Source organism: Nakaseomyces bracarensis (assembly GCF_045282275.1).
Source record: "Nakaseomyces bracarensis strain CBM3 chromosome Unknown Scaff12_0, whole genome shotgun sequence".
NCBI lineage: Eukaryota > Fungi > Ascomycota > Saccharomycetes > Saccharomycetales > Saccharomycetaceae > Nakaseomyces > Nakaseomyces bracarensis.
This window is the reverse complement of record NW_027263958.1, coordinates 529,247-540,357: the sequence shown is the minus strand read 5'-3', so window position 1 is coordinate 540,357 and position 11,111 is coordinate 529,247. Positions and strand designations below refer to the sequence as shown.

The 11,111-nt window shown below is 35.5% G+C and overlaps 3 protein-coding genes across 3 annotated transcripts; all 3 read right to left on the bottom strand.

Annotated features, from left to right (window-relative positions):
- Positions 1 to 2,911: 2,911 nt before the first annotated feature.
- Positions 2,912 to 5,995, bottom strand: RAT1 (ssRNA exonuclease RAT1; the record flags this gene model as incomplete). Its single annotated transcript, XM_071053828.1, has 1 exon — positions 2,912 to 5,995. The coding sequence occupies one exon, from the start codon at positions 5,993 to 5,995 to the stop codon at positions 2,912 to 2,914; it is 3,084 nt and encodes a 1,027-aa protein (XP_070910240.1).
- An 856-nt stretch (positions 5,996 to 6,851) lies between these two features.
- On the bottom strand, positions 6,852 to 8,006 carry RSB1 (phospholipid-translocating ATPase RSB1; the record flags this gene model as incomplete). The annotated part of the gene is made up of 1 exon (XM_071053827.1): positions 6,852 to 8,006. One exon carries the CDS (start codon positions 8,004 to 8,006, stop codon positions 6,852 to 6,854), a length of 1,155 nt encoding a protein of 384 aa, XP_070910239.1.
- A 1,109-nt stretch (positions 8,007 to 9,115) lies between these two features.
- On the bottom strand, positions 9,116 to 10,324 carry ETT1 (Ett1p; the record flags this gene model as incomplete). Its single annotated transcript, XM_071053826.1, has 1 exon — positions 9,116 to 10,324. The coding sequence occupies one exon, from the start codon at positions 10,322 to 10,324 to the stop codon at positions 9,116 to 9,118; it is 1,209 nt and encodes a 402-aa protein (XP_070910238.1).
- Between the last annotated feature and the right edge of the window lie 787 nt (positions 10,325 to 11,111).

Below are 11,111 nucleotides of genomic sequence, written 5' to 3'. Positions count from 1 at the left end.
TTATTAGTTCTTTTTTTTTCCTTGAGTTTTTTTTTATATATATTATTAGTTGTGGTTGTTGTGGTTGTTGTTTTTTAATTCAATAATTTGGTAATAAACTGATTATATTATTAAATCTTTCTTATTATCTCTATAGATTTATTTATTGGTTTTCTAGAATTAGCAAGGGGGGGCGTTGGTTCTTTTAAAAGATATAAGAGAGTTGGTCAAATGTATTTAAATAAGGAAAGAAAAAATAAATACAAAAAAAAATTTTTTCCGTAATTTTATTGTTAACTTTTTGGGTTTTTCCAGGTCTTCTATGAAATAGGGACTGGCTGTAAAATAAATTTTTTCTATATTGAAGGCTTTAGAAAGTGTCGGACACGGAAAAATTATTTCTTCCTGGTGCGTGATGATTTTCTGGGAAAGGTCTAATTTTTTATAAATTTTTTTTTTATTAATTTTTTTTGGTAAATATTTATTCCTTCGACCCCTCTTCACAGTAAATACGCGTAGAAACAAGTGGGAAAAATCTAGCCATCTTGTCCCGCACCTACCCGAACGTAGAAGTTCATTTCTACAAAGGTTTTTATGCGGTCGTATCTTCGGTAGAGAATTTACATCTTCTATTTTCATATATTCAATTTTTTAAATTTTTCCGAACCTTGATTGTTCCGTAACTTAATTTGTTCTTCCATTTCAATGCTTTTTTTTTCTACACAATCCCTCTCTCTCTCCCCACCCCCACTCTCCTACATCTCTTACACTCACACTCATACTCACACTCACACTCACACTCACACTCACACTCATACTCACACTAACACACACTCTCTCTCTCCTGTCTTCTTCCTTCCCCCGTGGTTTTTTTTTCGTACTCCCTACGCTATTTCTGTACTATTTTCCCCAATTTTTCCGGGGGACAAAAAAAAAATCCCCCCACCACTGGAAACCTTACTGCGAACGTTGACATAGTTGATTTTCCTCCTTCCCCTTCTCATCCCGCTCCCTAGGTTTCTTTAATAACTTCCGTGCAACTCCCTCTTAATCATGCGGAAAGAAAAGGAAAAATATTACAACAAATGTTCCGGCACTTCAGTTCTCTCTGCCCTGTGCAGCGAAAAAATAGTTTTTCCGAAAAGAAGAGATTTAGCTGTTCATGAGAGGAAGAAAGACAATTGGTCAAAGAATAATGCAGAGAACAACCCGCACATTCTATTTGCTAACATAATAATTACGAATTACTTCTCTGGACCCGGGAAAAGGCAATAAAACAAAAAAACTGTTTTTCCGGGCTTATAACAAGATAACTAAATATACTTAATCCCTTGAAAAGGCACGCAGGAAGAGGCCAAAAACATAAAGCAAAAAGTGGGATAAAGACTAAAATAATCCTACTCAGAACATACACCCCCACTTCTGGGGATAAGCAGATGGCATCCGTTAGTGTTACCAAAAATGTTTCTTACCTTCAGCTTTATCTGTTTAAATACACAATTTGTAATGATTATTCCTATTTTTGACACTTTGTTTTCCTAATTCTGATGTGAGGCAATATTAACTGAATTGCGTTTTTCGATATTTCGGTTCTAACAAAATAATATTTTTAAAAAAATTATATGAGAATAACATGGAAAAAGAAATACTCCGAAGCGGGGAGTCGAACCCCGGTTTCCACGGTGAGAGCGTGATGTGATAGCCGTTACACTACATCGGATAGTAATTACTTGTTGGTGTGATAGATTGGTAAACCGCTAGACTAATTATTAGGTGATAAGCAGATAAAGGGTTCTTTTTATTATTTATATTTCCTTCCCTAAACATAAATATTTCTTTAAAAGAACAAACGTAAACAAAGAGATGCTTAACACATGATATTAAATTAATAATTTTTGGTGACTACCTCAAAAATTTAAATTTACTATTTACAATAAACTCTAAAGTTGGAGTAAGCTTTACATCCATTCATCCTAAAAACAATAGAAATCTAAACGAATGCCGGACATGAGGAGTTAAGAACCTCAAAATAACGATTTTTAACTAATGATTAATAATATTATATAATGGAATAAAAAAAAATAACTACTAAAATAATATAACAATAAAAAACCTAATAATGGAACAATTAAATGGTCATGGGGTATATTGATGGAATCGGTCGAGGATAATATGTAGATCTTCCGTATTCCGAAAAACTGGACAATGAGGTTTTTTTCCCCTGTAGATCATGGTCCTTCAATTTGTTGTCGTGCAAGGGGGCTTTCATCCCCTGTCCCCCTCACTTCCTCTTTTCTTTCTCGTCTGCTCTCAGTTTTGTAAACGTTACGAAATGTATTTCTTAAATTTTGGTTCCGGACTAAAGTGTAATTTATAGGTACATATATATTTCGTAAACAACAAGAAAACAATCCGATGTAGTGTAACGGCTATCACATCACGCTCTCACCGTGGAAACCGGGGTTCGACTCCCCGCTTCGGAGTAATAATCTTTTTTTTCTATTCCTATAGTCAAACAAATACATTTGCGTTTCTCTCTATCAAACTAACCATCATATGAGAATATGACAAAAATTATTTTTCATATTTATTGTTATAATAAAGTAAAGTGGGCCTTTGGTTACTTTCACTGCAGAGAGTATTATTATATAGATATGATACAGCTGTAGCAGCTATGGTCAAAAAAAATAAAAAATAATACTCCGAAGCGGGGAGTCGAACCCCGGTTTCCACGGTGAGAGCGTGATGTGATAGCCGTTACACTACATCGGATTGTTTTCTCGTTGTTTACTTTCTCAAGCTTAGGTAACAACATGTACCGAGTGATATTTTATTGGGAATTAGAAGATTGATATGTTTTATATTATATTTTCCAAATAATTGATAAACAAAATATGGAATTAAAATTATTTATATAATTCTTCTATTCTTTTTATTTATTGTACCTACTAGGTCCTGAATAAGGCTGGTGATGGCCTCCACGGGCATTGTTATACCTATTGTCATTGTCACGTTGAGAAGGTACGAATCTGTTTGGTCCATTGCGGTCATTGTGAAATTTCGAATTGTTTCCGTAACCACCTCTACCATTATTGTTGTAGCCACCTTGTCTTGTTTGATGGTTATTATAACCACCATGCCTATATTGATCATGACTAGGAGCTTGTGTCTGTTGATATACCTGTTGGTTGTGTTGCTTCATCTGTTGGTTCATTTGACCAAAATAAAAGAATGATCTATAGCCTCCAATACGAGGTTTATATTGGGTAGAGCCACTAGGTCCCACTGGAACTTTATTCTGCTGCATTTCATTTCCAAAATTTCTAGAATTTTGATTTCTTTGGTAACCTCTCGAACCATATTTGTAGATGATAGAGTCAAAGTCATATTGTGAGAGCATTGGCTCTGATGGTATAAATCCATTCAGAATTAAAGACTTATTTGGAGATGGTAATGGCAAGAATGTATATTTAACCTTCAGGAATAAATTAGTTGATAATTCAGGCAAAGAGCCACTTTGTATTGGACATTGTAGCTTACCATTAAGCTTGAACCCCTCAACATCTTGTGCCGCTATTCCTGCTAAACTACTCTTAAAGTGATGAAAAACAATACTGTAATCAGCGGGATGTTCTTTTTTGTATAGTTTCTTGCAAAACTTTTCATAGTTAGGGTTCTTATTACTAATTAGTAAAACAGGTTCATTACGGGAATTACGTCTGCGCTCATCTTCTGTCAAGTATTGGTATTGATTTCTAACGGCTTTAAGTAACCTTTTTTCATCGATGAATGGTAACAGTGAAATACCTTGCCAGGACATTTTCTTACCGTTCATATCAATTGGAAATTCAGTAGGATAGAAATCAATTATTTCAGAGTCTTCATCGCTCATCAACGGTCTGAATACCTCAGGGAGCGTATGGCCAGAGGCTGCAGGTAAAACACTCATAAGTTGTTCGTAAGGAAGAAAAGGTTCACCTAGATCAAACTCTATGTGGAGTTTACCAATATCAGTGAAATCTACCCCAAAAGGAGCATAGTGATACGGATAGTACCAAGTCCAAGAAGCACAACCTTGGTAGTAGTATCTCAAAACCCAAGAAACACCTTCGATATAGCACTTTACCATATCCTTACGAAGCGCATCAATTTCATAAGATTGTATATGGAATTTCTCGATATAATATCTGTCATGGTATCCTGGTTCATATAGTTTGACAGCTTCATCAGTATCGATAACACCACTCGTAATACCACCATTACTAACTATTGGAACTTGTTCAGTTGTAGCAGGCGTAGGTTCTGTATATTTATCATCAGAAGTAGTTTCATCATCAACCTCTGCTATAACCTCGGCCTCAATTTCTTCCTGGAGATTGTCATCTCTACTCTCTTCTTTTTCTATTTTTTGTTGTTTAGCTTCTCTTTCATTTTTAGCGGTTTCTTCCTTTTCAAGCTCACGTTTTCTGGCATTTAATTTCTTTTTTAGAAGTTCTGCTGCAGTATAGTTACTATTTGCTCCCTTGAAATCATCATTAGTTATATTGCTTTTTATTTCAGACATAATCTCATCATTCTTTTCACTTTGAGCTCTTATAATTTCAACTGCTTCTTTATTCCCCTCATTAGCTAGCATAAGTTCTTTCTTTAACCTGACCATATCGCTTGTAGTTAAATTCCATGTTCCTTTTGCCAACTCCCCATTTGTATCATACATCTGAAGTTGTTCGTTAAACTGTGTTGGATGTCTATCCTGACCAGTAGAAACATTTTGTTGCTTTTGTTGTTTTCTCCGCTCATTAGCCTCTTTTCTTCTAACTTCTTGAATATGCCTAGTTTTAAATATATCAGCCTCCCTAGCACCAAGTTCTTGCAACACTAATTCCACTGAGTCTAAGTTTAGATTACCATCACAAGTCATATATGTCTTCAATCTTGGTAAAACGGTTTTCCAGATATCCAATAAAATATCTATACTATTTTCTCTCACATCAAGAGATGGCAAATGGGGTAAGAAATCGTTACCACAGAAAAAACACATAAAAACCCAATCATCAATGGCTCTTTCTAGGTCAAATGCAAAGGGCAGTTTAGGAGTCCATAATTCAGCCGATAAGTACTCTCTCAATACGTTAATATGCAACCATAAGAAGGGTTTCTCAGAATCCTGTTGCCTAATAAGATTTTTTTCTTCTTCAGTCATATTTATTGTATCCTTCAAATTGTTTCTCTTTCTATTATCTTGAGCAAAGACATCTTCTCTTAGAATTTTAAAATGAGGTTCATGTGTTGCAAGACCTAAAAAGATCAAATCTGCATCTAAACCATAGATACAATGTGTCGTATTAGGGTTATATTCAGGATCAGCTCTCTGTGACCTGATGAAGTTCATAATTTTATGTTCACCTTCACCTGGGACTGTTGCATCACTGATGATGACTTGTAAGTTTTTCCAACCGGGATCAGTAGCCAATTTAAATGCTGTCCAATAACGTAATGCTACAGCTAGTTTATCCATAAATGGAGTACCTGGTGTAATAGCATTTGAATCCCAAGTTTTCTTATTTTTAACAGACTCATCTATTACTTGACCAAGCATTTCCTTCTGACGTAAAATTTCTTCTCTAGCATTGTTTTCAATTTCGGCATCCCTAGCGCTTCTGAATCTACGAGATCTCTGTTGATTCATTTTTGCACGAGGAGCGACACCATCCACAGCAATCATTAGCACCTTTCTGGGCCTAGCCATATTCAGAACTCTATTCGTATATTCAAAAACAGCTAATAACATATCATCCTCTGTCTCCGGCGGAGGTTTGTTCTCTGGATGGGAACATGGATGTACAATACCATTCATATCCAGATATAAATTGTCTAACTCACCATTAGGATTTGGTCCAGCATAGTCTATAGGTAGCGCAACACCATCAACCATTTGCTGCTGCTCTTCCAACACTGGCGATATAATTTTAGGGTACTTCCTAGATAGCCATCTAAAGAAACTTGGAACACCCATTGTTACTTAAGTTACTTTAATTGTCAAGTTTTGAAGACAAGTAAGTAGCCTACGAATAGATATACCGCTAATATCTATATAAGTCTAAATAGTATATTTGGGCATCGCTGGGAAAGTTTTAATATTTTTTTTTTTTCAACCTCGGCAATTTTTCACTAGTCACATGATCTACGTTGTGTATCATGTACCAACCGCATAATATTTGAAGTCGGCCTATAGTATTTTTATTTGTAATCAAAGAAATATTGAAGTAGTTGTCTTTCATAGAAGATAATCATCTAGTTCAGTTTTTATTTGCAACTTAAAATCTGATCTTTTAATGTTAAACGTTATTATATATTACTAGCTAACAATAAAATAGGTTAATACACAAAATAAATATATACTTTCTCATGTTGTTCATTAAAGTATAGTGGAATATAGTCCGTCTAGCAATTAATTAAATTAGTGAAATTTAAAAAAAAAAAGTTCAAAGTAAAAAAAATTCACGTAGTATCTGATTGCAATTAAGAATAGATTGAAAAAATAAAACAAAATGTAAAATATAAATTACAACAGAATAAAATAATGGTTATCCAATAAGTTACTCTTCGGTTGATTTGCAATAGAGAACAGGTATTATTAGAATTTTTTGAATTTGAAAGCACGAAAATAGTTCAGAAATAATTGTAGTATTTTAATACCCAGGAATTAAAGGGTACACAAACGAAAAGACAAATTTATGCAAAATTCCAATTTTTTTTCCAGCAAATTGAGTACAGACTAATTATTCAATTGTACACTATGCTCCTTATTTGAAAAGAAATTATCAAAATAAAATTAGAATTGAAAAAGCAGCTTAATTTTTTTGATACACCTATTTAAAGGGATTGGATATTTTGATTGAGTTCATTTTCATTTTGGGTATCTTAGGTTTCGACTTATAGAAAGGAGCCTTTGCAGCTTCGTCACTGTGTTCTTCTGAGCTATTTTCCAGCTGATCGTCTGATACCTTCTCTGAGCTCATTTCGGCATCTGAGTTGGCTTCCAGGCTGTGGTTTTCCAATGTTTCTGGGTCAACACGTCCATGCGTAATAGGTATGGAAGTGTTCCTACCATTAAATACAAAACCAGGATGAAAAACAGTCAATATAAGTGTAGCCAATGTGATCATCAGGGAGTCTAGAATAATGAAATACCATTCGTGAGTGATCAGGTAACCTCTCCAACCTTCATGTAATTCTGCCAAACGGTAGCAACAACGTGTCAAAACTAGAAGTACTACAGCGGTAATTGCCAAGTTGAAGTAATGGAATAAGAAAGTTGGTTTATGGTTCAATCTCAGGTCAGAATATTTGGCACGGTAATGTGTGTCTAACTCGGCCTGAGAGATCTTCCACATAGACCATTTGAATCTCTTCTCGCCAGTATATTCGAGTCTCACTTTAATATATATCGAGTATAAGAAATGCAACCAGAATCCTAGGAAAATTGCCATAGAACCGACCTGAATCCCAAGACCTGCTTCGAAGATGTGGTCACCTTTCCTTGTGGACTCGTAGTTTCTCACAGCGACACCGGAAGTACCACCACCGGCAGCCTGGATCGCCAAGGAGACGATATCTGAGAATATGAAGATGTAAGAGTACGCCATTGGGGAAGGCAGCAAAGAGAAACGATGGCCGTATACTTCTATAAGTTTCGCGAGTTGGTAATACACACCACCCATGGTAAACACGGGTGCAATTGTCAGACAGATTATTTGAAGAAGAAACATATCGATATTGTACACATCGAAATGCGATTTGGTTCTACCTATATAACCTAGAACCTCGAGGATAGAGGCACAGATAAACGCAACACTAAACCACCACTGCCTCCAATACAGCTGTATGATCTGTGCGATGAGTAAGAGACTCCAGATGGCTATCATAGCACCGTTAAAACGTAATTTAGGCACCATCCCTGAATAATATGAGGAATAGTCATATTGGAACTTCCCAACAATAGTGTCATTAGCTGGTAGCCACATTATAGTTTTTTTTTATTTATTTTGTGTATTAGTGTATTGCTAATTATGTAAATACAATAAGGAAAAGAGAAAAAAAAGTGTGAAAAGAGATCTAAGAGTTTAAGTTTAAGTTTTAAATCTTTACTTTACTTTAATTTAATTTTATATTCATATGAGGGGTATATTATATATAAGAAGACAATCAACAATAGAAAAAAATTCTTCATACTAATTGAGCTTTTTAGTACTTCTATTACATAACATAATTAAACAACGCGGGAGTTAGAGAAAGGTGCAGAAAACTTAAAAATACGTCACATAGTTCAGTAGAGCCTTCGATAGGGTGTTTGATTATGTTTACTATGGGCCGAGGAAGGGGATGAGGACAATTTTAATATAATATAGGGATTACACAATAGCCACAGAACACACAGAACAAGGTGTGGGGTGGGAAGTGCTTTCAACACAACAAAAAATCAACAAAGATCCCATTATTGCCTAATTTGGACATGTTAGTGTCTAAATTGAAATTAAAAAAAAGAAAGAAAGAAAAAGAAGTCCAGATGCTCGAAAGACACATAAAATAAAATAGGGACCCTTTTGATTCTCGTTCGAAGAACAGCTAGCAGAGAGTGTGTGTATGATGATCATGAGTATTAGAGATTCTATCAAAGTCATTTCTTTTTTTTCTTCTTATTGAGATTCTATACTTTCTTTAACAACTTTTATCGGGGGGAAGGAATGCTTCAAATATTCTTTAGAGCAAAATCCTTGGTACGGGGATCTCTGACCAGAACGGCAACGGCAAAAACATGCTGAAGTGTAAAAAAATTATAAAAAAATAAAAAGGGGATTCCGTGGAGTTTTTTGACGGAAAAAATTTGGTGAGATGATCCGGTCCGATACATCAGGGTAACAGTATACAAGAACAAGAAAAGAGCAACAAAAAACAAAAAAAGCAAAAAAAACCGCACTATACGGCATTGTGATTCCGTGGGATAAACTAATGGTGGTGGTTAAGAGACTTCTACTATTGTAATAAGTAGTTGTTAATAGTTTTATTTGTTGTTATTGTTATATGTAGTATAAATATAATAAGTAAAAGGAAGTAAGGGAAAAAAACTACCTAACTAGTTCTTCAAGTTGTCAAGGATGTCTTGGTACTTTCCGTGAGCTGCGGTGTTGGCCTTGGACAGTAGATCTTCGGCAGTAGTGTAGGCAGATTCTTGGTCCTTGGACTCGTTGTCGTACAAGTTACCTAGGTCGATGTAAGCCTCGGCCAATTGGGCCCAGGTATCTGGTTCGTCCTTCAACTTGGCCTTTTCCAAGTACTCGATGGCTTGTTTGGTGTACTTCAAAGCAGACTCTTGGGCGGCCTTAGAGTCCTTGGAGTCGGCAGTCTTCTCGTCGTCACCATACTGTAGTTCCAAGTATGTTCTTGTTGGTTCCTCAGAGTCCTTTAGACATAGTTCACCGATCTTCTTGGCGGTCAAGTGGTACAGCTTGCTGTTATCGTCCTTGGACAAAGCCTGTAGTAGATTGATCAATTGGTCCTTTAGCCATTGGTAGTTAGTGGCCAAGTGTTGTTGTAGTTCGTAGACAGGGTGCTTCTTATCTAGGGTAACAGGCTCCAAGTCATCTTCGTCATCACTATCTAGACCTTCAGCAATTTCTTCCTCATGACCGAAGTTCTCAATAATATCCAACAAGTCATCGAACATCTCAAGGACTTCATATGACAAGTTAAAGTCCTTATTACATACGTTAAAGTCCTTCTTGGCGCTCTCGACTAGAGCGTTCAACTTAAGGTCAGACTTACTGTCGACCTTCAAGTTAGACAAATACTCCAATGGAATTCTCTGTATAACAATCTTAGCCTTGACCAAGTCTAGCAATGGAGACTTGCCACTCTCAGCTTCACCTAATTGACATCTCTCCAAAGCGTTGTTAAAGAATTCAGAAATTTCAGCTTTTCTCTTCTTCTCGTCGGCCTCTTCACCAGCTTTGAAAATGGTCAACTCGGATAGAGCTAGAGCGTAGACAGCATGGAACACATCGCCCAACTCCTTGATCTTACCAGTTTTGTCAGCGTCACGTAGCATACGGTCACATTCGTGAACGACACCGTTTAGCACATACTCACCATCTCTATCAGAATTGAAGTATGTTTCCCATAGACCCTTCAATTGAACAATCTCATTGTCAGCATCGACACCTTCGTCTAATTCAACCTCAATTTGACTGGCAACTGGAGTGTTCTCCTTCGAACTTTCTGGAGACTCAGTCTTAACTCTCTTGTCCTTCTTTTGTTTACCCAAACCTAGAGGTCTCTTAGCCATTTTTTCTATTTTGTTTCTTGTTTTGTGTTGATATTTTTCTGTATCTAGTTTAATGTAATAATAAACTTACTAATTCAAATACAGGTATAAAATAAAACTTTATTTTATATTTTTATCAAAGGAAGTTAATCAATGAACAATGGGGAAAAAAGAAACCAATATTTAAAAGACAATGGGCATCGAGCTCATCGCATCGAATAACAAATAAAAATAAAAAAATTTTTTTTTTTTTTCATTCAAAGCTGTCTCGAAGGAAAATTTTTTCAGTTACGTATAGATCGCACAGAAACCCCTGCACTCGGAAAATTAGAACAATGGAAAGATGTACGAGGCACAGAACATGTCGCAGTACCGGAAAAACTCCAAGCAGGATTAAAAAAAAGAAAGAAAATACAAAAGTGGAAGCGACGATCGCTGCAAACGTTACGTCATTTGGTTTAATAATTAATATATAGTAAGACTAGAAATTGATGTTTTTAAGGAATATTATGGTATTAATTAAAAAAACGATGCTTGCGAACTAAAAGGTATATATCATATGAGTATTTTCTTTATTTTAGAACAAAAAAAGAAACGGGTAAAAAAAAAAAAGGATTCTTAGATAAAAAATTGATAAAATAAGGTTTTGCTAATTGGTTGATGTATGATAGAAGAGAAGAAATTCAGTAAGTTAAGAAGCGCCAGGCCTATTTGTTGTTTTTGTTGTTTTGTAGTAAATGAAAATGATTTCAGGTAATCTATCCGATAAGATTGTGCTTTGTTCATACCCCCTTGACAAGGTGATACG